At 42.0% G+C, this 17,687-nt stretch overlaps 1 protein-coding gene across 6 annotated transcripts; it reads left to right on the top strand.

Annotated features, from left to right (window-relative positions):
* The first annotated feature begins 2,779 nt into the window (after positions 1-2,779).
* On the top strand, positions 2,780-17,658 carry LOC130202467 (potassium voltage-gated channel subfamily H member 5-like). Of its 6 annotated transcripts, none has more exons than XM_056428027.1 (12): positions 2,780-3,032; positions 4,400-4,523; positions 4,967-5,073; positions 5,209-5,337; positions 6,082-6,191; positions 6,430-6,822; positions 7,331-7,760; positions 12,512-12,711; positions 12,889-13,141; positions 13,417-13,613; positions 15,098-15,940; positions 15,974-17,658. In XM_056428027.1, exons 1-12 carry the CDS (start codon positions 2,960-2,962, stop codon positions 16,223-16,225), a joined length of 3,111 nt encoding a protein of 1,036 aa, XP_056284002.1. In that variant the 5' UTR covers positions 2,780-2,959; the 3' UTR covers positions 16,226-17,658. The 6 variants fall into 6 exon arrangements, with proteins under 6 accessions (XP_056284002.1, XP_056284006.1, XP_056284003.1 ...); XM_056428031.1 differs by having other exon boundaries at positions 16,001-17,658; XM_056428028.1 differs by having other exon boundaries at positions 15,098-15,932; positions 15,978-17,658.
* Positions 17,659-17,687: the final 29 nt, after the last annotated feature.

Raw genomic sequence — 17,687 nt, forward strand, 5'->3', positions numbered from 1 at the left:
GCCGTGAACAGATTTGCGTCCGTCACTTCCGCCAAGTGGTTAACGTAAGTGTTCCATTTGAGACAGCACTTCATCAGCGACGCAGTGCACTGAATTGTAGTGCACTGCATTGCAGTGTACTTCGTGAAGTGTGCGGTAGTAGACACAGCCGCGGAGTGTTCTCTCCGCTCCTGTGAGACTGGCCGCCTGAGAGCTGCTTCAGGACGGCGGAGGGGCTCACGGCTGCACCCGCTGCTCGCTAGGAGACCGCAGAACGAGGCGTGCTTTCACATCACTCCACAAAACACCAGAACAGCCTAAAAAAATCGCTAGATTTGTCGCTAGTCGCTTTTGACAAAAGTCACAAAGAGGATTTGGAAAAGTAGCTAAATTGGCAACACTTCTTCTTCTTCTTCGTTTGCCTTAATGTCAGTCAGTCAATATACAAAACCCTCAAGTCCTACCCTTGCCGGAGTTGTGATGAATTACATATATTGGATTAAAAAAATGTTCACCTCAAATTTATTTGTACATACAAGCAGGCACGTGCACAGATAGAGCCCTAGTGGTGCTCAAGCACCAGCCCCTTTGCCCTGGATTAGAAAAGTGCCCTTTTTCCTGGAGACACATTTTTTTCATTCATCCGTATTTAAGAATAAAAGTTACTCTTTCTGTCATCAAGTCCCCCCAAATGTGTTTTAATATCCGACGGGGCATTTATTTGAGTTATTGTGAGAATTTCGCCCCGACCCGCTCCGCGGCTCTCACGAGTCCCCCCCCCCCCGCCGCGCTCCTCCCTCCTCCTCCTCCACTTCCTCCTCCGCTCAGGTCTCCTCGCGCTACTAAACGGCTGCACCTCCTTCTCCTCTGACCCGCAGCACCAGACAAACAGGTCATGACTGTGTTTGTCCCCTGACGTTGTTTTGTGATAAATCAACCACAACATTAGCGCTGCTGAAAACATGACGTCACAACTGGTCCGACGTTTCCTAAAAAAATAAAGAAACAAAAACTCACGAAATCCGTGATTTCAAAGCCTCGTCCAGCTGTTTACTGACGTTAGTTATGTTTAGAGAATAGAGTGAGGGAGAGAGAGAGGAGAGAGAGAAGAGAGAAGAGAGAGAGAGAGAGAGAGAGAGAGAGAGAGAGAGAGAGAGAGAGAGAGAGAGAGAGAGAGAGAGAGAAAAGAGAGAGAGAGAAGAGAGAGAGAGAGAGGGAGAGAGAGAGAGAGAGAGCGCCATTCAGAGGGGGGCGCAAAAAAATGCGGCCACCGATACTTCATTAAAAGAGCGATCAGAGGCGCTGCTCCGCTCCGTGGCGCACACAGGTGAGCACACACTCTCACCTCTCACTAGCACCCATCCCCCACCCTCGCTAGCGCCACGAATGAAGCTCGCCTAGAGCGCCAAACGTGCTAGGGCCGCCCCTGGCCGGGCCAAATGTGGAGGCGGGCCTTAGTTTGAGGACCACTGCTCTTGGCTGTTGATGTCAATCAATATCGCTCATTTTGAAAATGACCTAAGAGGGCAATACGGATCCGTATCAGACCAGCGAGGAGGGCAATACATGGCTGGCATGACGACCCATTAGCCAATCAGAACGCTTGTACTGTTGTTTCTATATAATAATTCATCTTTATTCATAAAGAAAATGTAAGCTAGTGGTCTGATGCTGCCCAGAGGAAACACAGGTCGAGGACAGCATCATCAATGTATTGCTGCTAATGCTTCAATTCTGTCAGAATTTTTTTGGCATTGGGTGCCCTTTTTTTGGTTTGAGCACCTGCCCCCCAAAATGTCTGTGCACGTGCCTGCATACAAGTGGTGGATTTAGTATTCAAGTACTATACGCAAATAATAATATTGAACAACATTGTAAAACACCTGAAAATAATTAAAATTCATGCTTCCCAAATTAATCAAAGTGTATTATTGTATTGGTTGATTATGAACATGAAAGCAATATTTCAGTGTGGAGCTAATTTAACAGCTATGCTGTTGGGTGTATTCATCTATAACAATGTATGATAGTTTGTAAACTGATATTTTGTATGAACCATCTTCATCCTCAAAGTAACTAAATAAGTACGATATCTATCTTTAAAACGTTTCGGAAAAGCTAAGTAAAAGTAGCATAAAATGGAAATAATTAAGTCAATTACCTAAAGAGACAACACCTCACAATTGTACTTATGTTGGCCGTCAGAAGTTATGTAAGCTATTGTTATCTACACTTGTAAATGCCCTATTAGTTACTCAATTATTAAAATTATATTCCAGAAATCCAAAATATTTTCCCCTATTTGAACAAAACACATATTTCCAATTACAAACGTTTTCAAAATGATTAAAACAAATAAAAAAAGTTTAGCCACATATTATTTGATTTGCATAGCCCACATCAGCCCACATCAAATCCAAAAAAATCTCCATAACCCATATTAAAGTAAAACATATAATAGAAATCGCAGGTCAACGTATGATCTGAAAAGCTACAGACACTAATGTCAGGATGTTATAGAGGAGATACCTCCAAAATAAAAGCCAACAATAAAAGCATAATATTGGATGTGGGTTTTTTTCAGACTGATGTGATTCTTGTGTTCAGTTATACATGATATATTTGAAAACTGATCTTCATTTAACGGGTAAATAATCATCCGCGTTATGTTGTGTGACTAAGCTTATCACGTGTTATACATCTGTGAAGAACAACGTGGTCGTAAATGTGATGTGAATAATTTGGGCATAATAAGTGTCATTCACCTTACATTCCACATCAAATAGTCTTAGTAGCTATTTAAGATAAAATGCCACATTCTGCATTTATTTCTAAAACCTCAGCCCGGAAGTACCTCATGTCATTGTTGTTGTTTTGACACTTGTGGTCCACGCTCGGGTCGGGAGCCAGCTGAGGGGGATATTTGTTAACAACAGCTCGACCACTGAGCAGCTCCGAGTCTCTGCCCGGAACCCTCATCATGCACGGGGGCAAGAGAGGACTGGTGGCTCCGCAGAACACTTTTCTGGAAAATATCGTCCGGCGCTCCAGCGGTGAGTTTCACTGTGAAAAAGAAGAAGAATGAATGGCTGTAGACTGGTCCCTCACGGGACCACACAACGCTGCATGTGATGCTGGAGGAACCCTTCAATGTTATTTATGCATCATGGAAAGCAGCAGCAATTAAGACTTTAGTATTTTCCACTTTTTGTTGTTGTTGCAATTACCTAATAAATATAAATAATGCTCTCGTGTCCGAATTCCCTGGTTAATAATTTAAAGTCTGTATACTAATCTGTACTTATGATACCCATTAAGACATTTATTAATATACTATTATAATCAATAGATACATTGATATAACATTATCAATAGCTATAAAAAGAATGTGTACTGGTCTGTCAAAGTCCATTGTATATGTTGTGTTGCTCATAAGATGATTTAAGACCTACTTTTTTTAATGAGCTTTATCTCTGATGAGTTCTTCTAGATTCAAACACATTTCTAATTTTTAATTTTCTCTGTCCAATTTGCTTACATTATTGTGTAATTTTGCAATTCTAATTGTTCGTATTTGTTGTTTATATTTCAGAAAGGTAATATAATCATTACAAATAATTATGTCTTTCAGGTAGGAAGCTAATAGCTTCCCCATAAGAGTGAGGCTTTGATGCTTCTCATCACAAGATGAAGTGTATACTGTCAAACTGTGGTGTAAAGACAACAAATGCAACTATAGAATTGATCAATTAATTACATTTCTCACCTTTGTAGTACGTTTTAAAAAAGACATATTTGGTTTATTAAAATAATCAGAAATTCAGTCGTCAATGCCTGAATCACTTGGACCCTGAAACACTGCAAACAGCTGCAGAGTGAATGCATTGTTACAACATTAAGAGTTAAGTTCACGATACACAGTCTTTAAGTCTAACAGTTCCAATAGTGACTGTAAACTGGAGAAAATGTCCTAAGTAATTTCTGCAGATTCAGCCGTTTGGACAAACTGCTGTGAAGCTGGAGAACTTTGCAGCTCCTCATCAATATTTAATTTACATTAAGGCTGGAACATAAACATTTTATCAACAGCTATGTCTGCTGAGTGACTCATCCAACTCTCATTGTTTACTGCTGCTTTAAATAGTAATGATATTGTTTCAATTATATATGAGATTTATCTCTAATTGATGACATCGGTCAGCAGCAGGATTTATATAGGACTTTATTTAAAAAATAACACCAAAATATTAAATCTAAAAATCTGATAAGGTTCAACCAGGTTGCAGTTGCATAACAGTTGCATTGCTCTAATGGATGCACCGGCTTTAACTATACAAAAACTAAAAAATACTGCAGGTTTGTTGTTCGTCTTGACTGGTTAGGTTTCAGACTGCTGCTTTGTTGATGTATTTTCTTGCAGAAACCAGTTTCCTGTTGGGAAACGCACAGATCGTGGAGTGGCCAGTCGTTTACAGCAACGATGGATTCTGCAAGCTCTCTGGATACCACCGAGCTGAAGTCATGCACAGAAGCAGCTCGTGCAAGTAAGATGCCTTTTGTTGTAAGATGATCTGACCAATATCTTGCATCTATAAGTGAGAACAGAACAGATTGCAATGCGCTGTGCAAAGGAGTTGTGCTCATTGATCAACAGAGGGAAAGAAAAAAACACTGTAAATAGCCAGATTTTACACACAAAAATAGGTTTTTATCTGTTGTCCCTGTCCAAATGTTCAAAGGCACCATAACATCTGATCTTTATATATATAAAACTCCATTCTATAAAATATCAACTAATTATGGATGTGGTCAAATTGGACAGAGGACCAGAAACCATGCAATGTTCTCGCTGTTGTCAAGATGAAGAATAAGAACAGATGTTCAATCCAAGTTACTGATGTCTGTCTTTAATATTCTGCCTTTCTTTCTAAAAAATACACGCTCTTTCTTGCGTTTTGGAATCGGCTTTCCTTTCTTTGCTTTCCAGTTTCATGTATGGAGACCTGACTGATAAGAAGACTATAGACGACATCAAACAGACCTTCAATAACTACGAGTCCCATTTTGTTGATGTGCTGCTCTATACAAAGAATAGTAAGTTTCACTATACATTTACTATTTTTCACACTAAAAATGATCAACTGCATGGTGCCATTTACTTCTCTTTGTCCAATTAGTTTATCTCCATTGGTGCTCTCTCACAACTCTAGCTTAAACTGTTTCCTACAGGAACAGCGATATGGCTCTACATGCAGGTAGCTCCCATCAGAAATGAGAACAACAAGGTGGTGCTGTTCCTCTGCACCTTCAGAGACATTACGCTTTTCAAACAGCCGATTGAAGATGAAACAACCAAAGGTGAGACGGTTCATATTTTTGTATCCGGTTCAAATGGTTTCAAGTTTACATCAAGTAGATATCTCATTCAGGTCCAGCCAAAGCTCAATGTAATCCAACAAGACCAAGGCGGGTGCAGTGCAGCTCGAGCACACGAGTGGCTGTGACTAAACAGACGTTTGTTTCCTGGTATGTAACATACAACTGTCCAGGTGTTGTGTGTGCGGGTCAGTGAACACGGGTCTCTGAGGGCGCCATGTCCCTGGGGATTAAGTGGGCCACTGAGACTTCGTCAAGCAGAAACAAAAGACACCCAGGCCACATGGTGAATGCCATTCTGATTATAAACACAGGGAATAAAATAATCTGTCCGCAGCCAGCTGATACAATTTGAATGGTTTTACAGGGAATATCATCAACGCCCTACTCAGCATATACTCCATAGCACAAGTGATGTTTCTTCCTTATTGATTCGAAATGCAGTAAAAAAAAAAGATGATTTCACAATGATGCATTTATGGATTGGACAAATGATGTTCTGAAGGTATCTTATCAACCTGCCAGCATGATTGTTAATGCTGAAGAGAAGAAACGTTGGGAATCACTTCATTGAAATCTTAGTTATTTAGCCTAAAAATGTTTTATTCACGAAAAGAATGACCATTGTGTCGCTGTTGGCAATAGTAAAAAAAAGTGGCATTGCAGTATTGTTTGTAAAAATTTAAATGTCTGCATAAAACGGTCTGTCTTTTGGTCTTGGAGCAGGATGGATGAAGTTTGCCAGACTGACGCGGGCACTGAGCAACCGCAACCTGGTGCAGCAGTTAGCGCCGCTGAGCACCGAGGACAGCCACAAGCCGTCCAGACTGGCTGAGGTGAGGCGCTTCGGGTCTGAAAGAAGAGTTTGGTTCCAAATGCATGTACAGTATCTCCTTAAAAAAGAAACTTCCTCAAAAGGTAGAAGATCCTGATTCTGAGAGGAGTATATTTTCCAAAATAAAAGGAAAATCCACCTTAAAACTGTTTTACAGACACATTTTAAGTTGCATAGCTAGAAGGATCTTGCAGATGATATTTTGTACTCAACATTTTAAATGTTCCCTCTCCATAAAGGCTCTACAGTTGGGATCAGACATCCTCCCTCAGTATAAACAAGAGGCCCCAAAGACCCCTCCACACATCATCCTCCACTACTGCACCTTCAAGACCACCTGGGACTGGGTGATCCTCGTCCTCACCTTCTACACGGCCATCATGGTGCCCTACAACGTCTCCTTTAAGACGAAGCAAAACAATCTGGCTTGGCTGGTGCTGGACAGCGTCGTGGACATCATCTTCCTGATTGACATTGTGCTGAACTTCCACACCACCTTCGTGGGTCCTGCTGGGGAAGTCGTTTCAGACGCGAAGGTCATACGGATGAATTACCTGAAGACGTGGTTCGTCATCGACCTGCTGTCCTGTCTGCCCTACGACATCATCAACGCCTTTGAGCACGTAAATGAGGTCAGCGAATTTGCATGAATGTATTGCTAAAAGGGCTTATGTGTTGGTGCTTAACACCGCATGAAAATATCCAAACATTTCTGATTGAATGTTTCCATGAAGGATGTCGTCACGTCTTCATCTCGTGAGCCTTCAATTTTCCACAAGAACACCACGCGGACAGAAGACTCTCTAATCCCAGTAGGAAATCATTTTTATTTTATTTGATCTTTTAAAGCTACTTAGATTTTTAAAAAAAGGTATTGTTAATGGATCAAATGCCTGGATTTATTAGCATTTGGTCAATTAAATGTAAAAAACTGTGTAAATCTTCTAATTAGAATTTCTAAAAAATTAAGTGGACTTATTACAATTGCATAGAGTCTAAAAACAACAGATGTTCAGTTCATAATCATAGAAGAATACAACACCCACACAACAATCACATTTGAACATATTGTAGATTATAAATGGATTATTGTAATTTAAATGATCCTCAAAATACTTGCCAATTAATTTACCCTTGCAGGGTCTCAGCAGTCTGTTCAGCTCCCTCAAGGTGGTCCGCCTGCTCCGATTGGGCCGGGTGGCTCGTAAATTGGACCACTACCTGGAGTATGGAGCAGCCGTCCTGGTCCTGCTGGTGTGTGTCTTCGGTCTGGTGGCCCACTGGTTGGCCTGCATCTGGTACAGTATCGGGGACTATGAGGTCATCGATGAGACCACCAACACCATTAAGACCGACAGCTGGCTCTACCAGTTGGCCCTGAGCATTGGGACTCCTTACCGCTACAACACCAGTGGTACCGGACAGTGGGAGGGGGGTCCCAACAAAGACACCTTGTACATTTCTTCTCTCTACTTCACCATGACGAGTCTCACCACCATCGGATTTGGCAACATCGCTCCGGCCACAGACGGGGAGAAGATTTTCTCTGTGGCGATGATGATGGTGGGCTGTAAGTACTCAATCGCTGTGTTTAACATCCAGTCCAAACATTTCATAAAATATCAGGGAATATTTTAAATATATCTTCTAAATACATTAAAATACTTTCCAGATCACTTATCAGAAAAAAAGCCAACCTCTAATAGATCTGCTCTTACATAACACATACGTAGTTGTATTACTATTCCATGTATGAGTGGTGGTTAATGGAGCAGTTAATGGAGTCACACAGCCTTCCAATACACATACAAGTTATTTTCCATCACATGAACACACACATTTAAACGATAACACAACGCTTCCTATAGTCACTGTGTTCTTCCAAATGGCACAAACCCGAAATGTATCAATTGCTAGTGGACAGTTTGTCAAGAGAGATTCAAGCGACGCTCCTCAGAACAGCTTAAGTCAAAGTGACGGCTGTTTTTCTACTTCAATGGACGCACAGTACAACCTTGACAGTCTAAATAAAGCTGAATAGAGGACAAAGAACAGCAGCTCCACTGTTTCACTGGGCTACAGTAGGAAGGCGACGTCTTCTGAAGCTCACAACGTGGGGAAAAAGGTTGAATCAGTTTTGATCTGCGTTCTCTCCTCACGAGAGAAGTTGTGCGTTTTACCTCAGTGTCATACCGATTTCTACTGGCACTTACAAAATGACCTGTTCCACTGACAGATGCCACTTCCTATAAACATACATCAGTTTAGACTCTGGTATTTCATCTGGAAGGGGCTGGGATGTTTGCATACGTGAGCCAAATATCAACTTTATGAAAATAATTCAAAATAAATTGAACAGAATGCATTCATTTCATGGTTTTGTCTTTGAAACTTTGTCTTAGCAAAGCAACACAGGACTAATCTTAAATTATAACTTTCCAATCTCCCCATCACTCTCCAGCATACGATGCACTCGTCCTTTGATGCCTCTGCCATCCTGTCCATGCGTTCATCCGTTGTTAATACGCCGGTGCAATCTTGCAGGAGCCGAAACAATCTGGATGCATTTACTTGCATGCTAGTCACAGAGATGTGTCATGGCTTGGCTCTCAGCCACAACAAACGCACGATGGAGACGGTGGCGCGAGTAGAAAAAAGAGAAGTTTTATTCCACCGCTACAGGAAAACACAATTCATAGGCCGGAGGTCAGCTGTTCCTGGCTGCTCCTCGTCCTACATCCTCCGGCCAGAGAGAAAGACTGCAGCCCTCCTCAGGTCCTTTATGGAGATCCTGACTGGATTGAGAGCACCTGGGGAGAGGCTGCACCTGGAGACAATCAGGGAGAGAGAAGCACACACACCCCCACCCACACCCCAGCAGAGACAGTGAGGCAGAGGTCGTCACAGATGCTGCTTCACTGTCCGGCTGCCCGTCTGCCAGTGAAGCAGCATATGGTGTCGATGTGCAGATTTCTGCACAGACGCAAAGTCAAACTCAAGTTTAGAATCATTGACTCATAAGTTGGTTCTTACCAATAAACATGTAGTGTAGCAGAAATCAGCAAATTGTGAATTTAGATGATTTTATCTCGACTTGATGTCATCAACAACTCACATCACATACAGACACATGTAGTTTTCTCTGGCACTTTAAATCTTATTCTAATAACAGATCATTTTGTGTACATAAACAATTCTTTACAGTATCCAGTGATTCACAGGCTCTCTTGACTGTGTGATTCACATTAAGCTGCAGCCTCGTTGTTTGCACCACTGAGAGTTGAGGACTCTATCGGAGAGCTTTATCGATAACCCAAATTAAATGTTCAGCGTCCATCACAGCGTGCTCTATGGAGGTCTGTCTGAAGGTTGGTCATCATTACTATTCAATCAGAAAAAACATTGATTTAGAGTTAATACACTTAATACACACAATAATTGAGGCCCATTCTCTGCTTTAAGCAGGTTTGAAACTCAAGGAATAAATGATTCATAATGAAAAATACGAGGGACAGTTTTCGTTTTCATGCAGTCAACTGATGTTAAATACATAATAACTAGAACGGGCACTCGGTAGAGCGCATACCTTCGCCGCAGCCACTTTTTTGGGACTTGGCATGAGAGTGTGGGGAACTGCAAATTCATGTAACTTGATACCGGATATTGTGGTCATTATGACATGTCGTATATCACAAGATTGGGCATTGAATTATGAACATTTTGGCATTAGTTGCATGCCAATTGGATAAAAATTGACCGCGCTATGGTAAAAAGAAGATCTTGACCTTTTCATGACCTTGACCTTTGAGCCGATCGATCCCAAAATCTAATCAAATGGTCCCCGAATAATAAACAATCATCGCAACAAATTTCATGCGATTCGGTTTAATACTTTTTGAGTTATGCGAATAACACACATACAAATAAATAAATAAATAAATACACAGCGATCAAAACATTACCTTCCGCATTCTCGAATGCGAAGGTAATAACTCTAGAGCAACCACAATACAGTATATTTTGTACATTGCATACATGGTTTTGCATCAGATGCAGTGGCGCTACAGTTTTGAATAACACCAAACTATAAATGAGATCTAGGTAAATTAGATTAAGTTCTTGAGTAACAGGGAATCGGGGAAGTGATGCAGCGCTGAAGACCTCAGCATTTCTAACAATAACGTCACCACAACAATAACGTCTATTTACCGCAAAAGGCATTTTTAATTACCGTATTTTCCGCACTATATAAGCGCTTATAAGAATAAGGCGCACTGTCAATGAATGGTCTATTTTTTTTTTTTTATATATATAAGGCGCACGAACTATAAATTAAGCGGAAAAAAAAAAAACATAAGTCAGTATTGAACACTTTATTAAACATTAACAATATTCAAACGTTAATGACAAACTACAATAACTACCAACCTTATTCAACTGTACCTTGGGATCTATTATTTTGTGTAATATTACACACACTGTAATATTATGGTGAAATGAAATGAGTTGTCGGACTGTCGGAATGTTATCCCGGATGTGGTAGCTGTGCTCACGAGCTGGTAGCTGTGAGGCGTGTCTGTGATGTGTGTGTGTGTGATTGTTGTGTGTGTGTGTGTTGTGTTCGCCCGGGCAGGGGCGGAGCTATGACCCGGAGCAGACGTGAAGCTGGTTCTGTTTGGCGTGGCGGTTTTGTGTCGTTTTGGCGCCTGCTACTTGAATATCTACGTTATGTTCCTTGTTCGTCTAAAAGCGTAGCACTGAGCCCCTACCGTCTCAGAGCGATACTCTCCGCGACGTATGCTGCAACGGCCGCCGTTTATGTTCCTGGCTGGTGCGCACGTAGTTGCAAGCGGTGCGGCAAAACGATGTTTACCAAAGTCGTTGTGAAAGCGCCGGCCTGCAAAATGAGCTAGCGTGTACCACACAAAATCGCTTAGAGGTCGGTATACGGCGCCATAAGAGGATAATAACGGGCGTTTATTTGAGAAGCAGAGCAAATTAAAAGAGCTTTTAAATGCGCCAAAAAAAATTATGTGAAGTCATTACATCGAGAACAATAAGTCAAACCAGCCTCATTTAAATCACGTTGAACCGCAATCCGTAAAAATAGAAATCTATATTTATTCTGGTGTCTGTACTATCACCATCACCCACTGCAGTTACAGTAATATCTTCACCTTCAGTGTCACTGGTTCCACTTCCAGCCTTTGCTTACAGTTCCTCCGTCACGACTCGCCTTCCTTCACTGACCTTTGACCCGCTTCTCTAAAACAGCATGCACGGCGCTGCTCTGAAAACGGAGAGGGAAACGCAATCTGACGGCCACGCTTCGAGGCCTGCACTCCCAAAACCAAACACCCATTATTCGTGTGGTGTTTCGATGTCGAAAGATCACTCAGTCACACCGAAGTGTCGGGTTCGATTACGGCCAAAATATCTCCTGCTACGGATACAGTAATTATGCGAGAGGAGAAGAAGAAAGGGGGAGTTTGCCTGCAGGCTCCAGTGTAATAAAAGGACAACGAGCCATCACGTTAGATATGAATCCTAACCTCTAGGATCCTGCTGCGGCGACCGGAGACGACTCTTTCCTCTCGAGTGGGTAAAACCTCACGATGAGAGATACTGACTGACTCTTTGAGGTCACTGCAGCAGCGAGCTCTGACTGAGGAAACGTGCATTATGAATTACATTATCAACGCTCAATCCACGACGGCGGTTATTTGCATGGGAGGAGTAAAAAACCTTTAAAGTTGTTTTCCCAAAACATGATCATTTCTTATTTACACCTTATAAAAAAGGACCTTTATTTTTAAACTAAGGAGGAAATGGTATTTCAGGGGAATAGGAATGGAGAAATTAATGGATTGTTTAATTTTAAAGTGTTATCTTAATGGTATAGTCAACTGATTGAATCTTAAGGGGAAAATAAATTGCTACCCTAATGGGATGTAAGATGTAAGTGTGGTATTTGTAATAGATCGGGTAGGTTTTAATATACATATTTTAAGGTAAACCCTCATTTACATGCATACCCGTTAAGAGACCTTAATATGCTCAATTCTTTCATTTGTGAACTGAAATGTGTAATAATCACCATTAATGTACACAAAAATGAGCAGAGATAATTGTAGGTTAAATACCCGAATACCCGTTTGGAATATAAATCCTAAAGATACATTCAGACCATGTGAACCAAACTCCCGATGCTCCCTCACGGTTTCCCAGAATAAAACGTATCGTTCCTTCTCATGTTGCATAAATCAGCCCTACACGTCCTGCTGCTTTGTGCCTGACTTTGTTTGTCTTTTGTTTAATTAGCGCTGCTCTATGCAACTATCTTTGGAAACGTCACCACCATCTTCCAGCAGATGTACACAAACACAAACCGCTACCATGAGATGCTCAACAACGTGCGTGACTTCCTGAAAGTCTATCAGGTTCCCAAAGGTCTGAGTGAGAGGGTCATGGACTTCATCGTCTCCACCTGGGCCATGTCCAAGGGCATCGACACGGATAAGGTAACAGCATCATTATCGTTGGCAGTGGGAGTTCTAAAAAATCCATAATGAATACTTACTGTAATTCAAATGTTATTAAATGGAAATTGTAGACGAGAACAAACCAAACTGTCTTTAAATGGACATTCGTATTCACGCTTCCGTCAGCTTAACTTCTGATATCTCACCATCTCCCAGGTTCTCTCAATTTGTCCCAAAGACATGCGTGCGGACATCTGCGTGCACCTCAACAGGCAGGTGTTCAACGACCACCCGGCGTTTCGGCTGGCGAGCGACGGCTGCCTGCGCTCCCTGGCCGTGGAGTTTCAGACCACACACTGTGCACCCGGGGACCTCATCTTCCACATCGGAGAGAGTGTGGACACCCTCTGCTTCGTGGTCTCCGGCTCACTAGAGGTCATCCAGGATGATGAGGTCGTCGCAATACTCGGTAATCCGAAGTCAAGTTTTATCTATTGGTGAAGATAAAACCAGTGCAAAGGTGGTCTCAGTGCACAGATGCAGTCGTTGATGTTTAGGTCCAAGTCTGATGTTGCCTTTCACATACAAGAATGATCCCAGTCACCTCCATGCAGAGAGGCATGCCGGTTGTTGATTAACCACCGGAATGGTTTCAGTCCCAAAGCCTAGTTATCACTATGGCGACTGAAAAAGTCTGATCTATTCATCCCTAACTCTCAACACAGCGTGTCTGGCTCCTTCCAGGTAAAGCGGATGTGTTTGGAGACGTGTTCTGGAAAGAGAGCACTGCGGCCCGGGCTTGTGCAAATGTCCGAGCTCTGACTTACTGCGACCTGCACGTCATCAGGAGAGAAGCTCTGATGAGGGTGCTGGAGTTCTACACGGCGTTCGCCAACACGTTCTCCCGCAACCTCATCCTCACCTGCAATCTACGAAAACGGGTAAAAGTCTGATGGACACAAACACTGTCGTTTGTCTATCCTCTGAAGGTTTCATCAGCAGCAGCTTAATTATAAACTCATGATGTGCATCCAAACTTTGCTAAAATATACAGAACTGTATAATGAGAAGCTTATAAAGGACCAGATATTGAAAAGGTTCATCCTCAAACTAATTAATATTTCATAAACTCATCCATGATGCATATATCAATACCATTAAGGCATTGCAATGTATTGCTTTCCAGCCTTGATATTAAGTTGCTTATATATATCGCATGTAATTTTATCCTATGGGATAAAAATTACATTAATTTTTCATGAATATTCTCTTCCAAGTCGATCTGGTAAACGCGAGTCATTGGGCCCTTTGTTCAGGAACAGGTTTTATGAAATACAGATACTTCTGAGGTGCGGTATATATTATCAATCAGAATATGCACTTTTATTAAGAAATTAAACAGATTTACATTAATATATAATCTCTGAGTTGAGAAAATTCAGGAATAGAGTCAAACCACAACAGAAACATGGAGGTTTATGATTATTTTATAATGTTTTAAGTAGCTATGTACTTTAAAGTTCCTCTGACTTTCCCAGTTCCTTGCCGCTCCATTTTAAGAGCTCTTATGTAATAACAGTTACTGAAATCCCACGGTCAGTGAAGCGGCTCTAAATCTGAATTTTATTTTAAGGAAAATTGTGGCTACATGTTGAAAGATTAATGTATTTTTTTTCTCTTTGTATTAATGTTTTTTCCAAATGTATTCAGTGAAAACAAAAACATCTATTATTGATTTGAGCAGCATTAGAAACAGTTTGTGCTGCAGGTTTAAAATCAGTCACTGCCTTCTTTACTCAGCTGAACATGTTATATATACAGTCAGGGCCGAAAGAAACTCCTCCAATGTGTTTTGATTTATTAGCTGTGTCTTATACAGGAACATATTGAACAGTTTCTTTTTCTTTTCAGTGGGATTTTTGCATTTTATTTTTATGTATTTTTTACTGTAAAAGTAACTTAATGTTTGAAACTTCCAGTGACTGACAAAGGGTATGTAGCAGTGCTTTGTATTCAGGGGACTTGGTGTTTTCACTCATGTAAATAATCTGAATTTGGATCTGTTCATGAACGCGATTATATTTATTTATCACCGTTTCTTCAGAACATGTTTAAAAAGTCCAAAGTGAGATTCTAAGAAGTTTCATCAATCTCCTTTCTTTGTCTTCTGAGGGAATCCAAAAATGCCCGTGGGGCTCAATATGGCTCCAATACTTCATTACTGCTCCATCAAAGGTTTCCCTCATGCAATGCTGCTATCAGTTCTTTAATATTTCTCCATGCTTCTCGTGGCTTTAAAGCTGCATTATATATGTATGTATGTGTGCGTTGTTTCATCTAACGAGAGCTCTGATAGAATCTATTAGTGACCTCGGTGTGCATATCCCACCTTGTTGTCTTCATGCACAGTTTCCCCGTCTTGCAGATCATCTTCAGAAAGATTGCTGACGTGAAGAGGGAGCAGGAGCGCCAGAGAAACGAGGTGACTCTCTCTATTCCCGAAGACCACCCGGTGCGCAAGCTGTTCCAGAGGTTCCGACAGCAGAGAGACGCTCAGCCGCCGGCGGAGTCTCACTCCTACTTTGATTTCAACTGTGTTCAGGTGGAGCGTCACTCCGACTCCAACTCGTACTCACAGTGTCAGCCTGTATCTCCTCTGCAGCAGGAGTACAGCTCCCCGGTGCAGAATAATGCACCCTGCTCAGGAGGGGGCAGTGTGGGCGGCACGGCGGCGGCACCTCCACAAGCACTAGTCCACACCGTGACCTCAGAGCAGAGCTGCACACAAGAGGCCGGGGAGTCGGCGGCGAGGCCTGACGCCGAGAGTCAGCTCTGTCAGAGGGTCAGCAGCCCTGGGAGAGGAGAGGGAGCTGTCGGGGGCGTTGCTCGAGGCTGGGCGAAGTTTAAAAACGCCGCTTCGACCGCACCGCCGCCTCCCGCCGTTGAGCCAGAAAAGAAGCCGCGGAAAGCAGAGGAGTGGCCGAAGGGATCCCAGTCCTCAGAACTCTTGGCAGTCGCCAACAAGAACCAGGATTTGGAGGAAAGTGGAGAGATGGGGAGCATGGAGGGGGGCAACGGTGACGAAATAAGCGCCCTGCACAAAACGGACTCCTGCGACAGCGGCATCACGAAGAGCGATCTACGCATGGACCGAGCCGGAGATTCGAGGAGCTCCTTCGAAAGGAGCCCTCTGGAGAGAAGCCCCCTGGAGAGAAGCCCCCTGGAGAGAAGCCCCCTGGAGAGAAGCCCCTTTGAGCACAGTCTGGGGGTCGACTCCGCCCTCAAACACTGGTTTGTTCAGCCAGTGTCTGACCAAGCGCTCCTTCAGGCCACGCTGCACGAGGCCAAGCTGGAGCTGAAGGGAGACATTCAGAAGCTGAGCGGCCGCCTGTCGGTGCTCGAGTCTCAGGTGAGCGAGATCCTCCGGCTGCTGTCGATGAAGAGAAGACTCTCGCTGCCGCCGACCTCTTCCCCGAAGGCCAGAGTGAAATACCAAGACTCAGTCGCCGCCTCCAAGCTCGTCACAGCAAAGGCAGACAATGGGCCTTTTTGAATTCACTGATTTGAACACCCATAACCTGGATCTGTTAACAACTGATTTACATCAGCACCAGTTTGCATGTCCTGCTGGACTCTGCAAAGACATTCTTCACATTAAGCACCACCACTGCATGCAGAAACCCCTTTTTAATGTTACCGTAATACTTAAAAAAAAGAAGAAACCAGGGATTGTGAAGCACTTTTATGGTCCTGTGTATACTAGATTTAAGAATGCCAAAAAAGAAACAGGAACAAATACTGAACAAACACTTACTGCTAGGAAATAAGTGCATTTTAGAGGCATGATAAAACAATTTATCGCTATGCATCTCATGAATGATGCTCTGATGAAGGCTTTCTGAGCCTGATGGGAGCTGAAGTCACATTCTTTTAAACATATCATTTTCATGATCTTCCTTGACTTCTATTTTATTGTTAATTCACAGTTTTGGGGCATCAGTGAGAAGGTTCACCTGCCATAACTGTCATGATTATTTGAACATCTTAAACAGACCGGAGGTCAGCAAACATTTCCACGTGCACCAAGTGTTAAACACACGTCTCCCTCTCGTCACGGTATTAATTGTCAGGTAATTATATGTGCCTTACAATAATAAAGCCTCATTCAGGGTTGTTGTAATGAGACATTATGAACTCTGTTTATTTTTTATTTTTTTTACATATGTTTTATAATAGAAACGTTATGTTTGAGTTTGATCCCTTTTTGGGGGGGTTTTCTCTTCTGAATATGTCACTGCACTATGCATTCATTTGATGAACTGTTTAGAAACTATTTATCTTGAGTCTCAGCTTGATTCCCATGCATGTGAAATAGGAATAGGTGCTTTCATAGAGTTTTATTGTTGAATAGCATTATCTCTATTTTTTGTGAAAGACTTCCTTAAACAAGATGGGAGTATCTCGACTTATAAAACCACTGTACATCCCTTCATGTAACTATGCCTCTTGCTCAGGTATATTTGGTCTAATGTTGAATTTCAGTATTTATTTCAGAGTGAATGATTTTATCTTTGACTACGTGTAAGATTAAATAGTTCTGCAATTTCATAATTTTAGAACATTAAGCACATACCGCGATGCAAACCAAAATGAAGGGACACTGCTCTTATCATGTAAACATTAGTTTATTCTGGTTGTATGACGATGATTACTATAATGTACATGACTGAACAGCATGGTTAGTTTTAGTTAGAGATGTTTTTTTAATTCGATGTGTGACTGAATCATCTCAGTACGAGCCGTGAGGATGAAAGCATGTGGCTGTTGGTTGATTCAGTACATCTATTTCATATTACACGTATAAATGCGGTTGCATGCATCCAGGGAACCTGTACACATTGACATGCATAATGAAAAAGGATGCCTGCTCACCATCTGTTGTTTAGCCTTCTCTGTTATGCAACAAAAGACATTATGTATATTAAAAAAAACATTAAAAACTGCAACACGAATCA

Source organism: Pseudoliparis swirei, chromosome 12 (genome assembly GCF_029220125.1).
Source record: "Pseudoliparis swirei isolate HS2019 ecotype Mariana Trench chromosome 12, NWPU_hadal_v1, whole genome shotgun sequence".
Taxonomy (NCBI): Eukaryota; Metazoa; Chordata; class Actinopteri; order Perciformes; family Liparidae; genus Pseudoliparis; species Pseudoliparis swirei.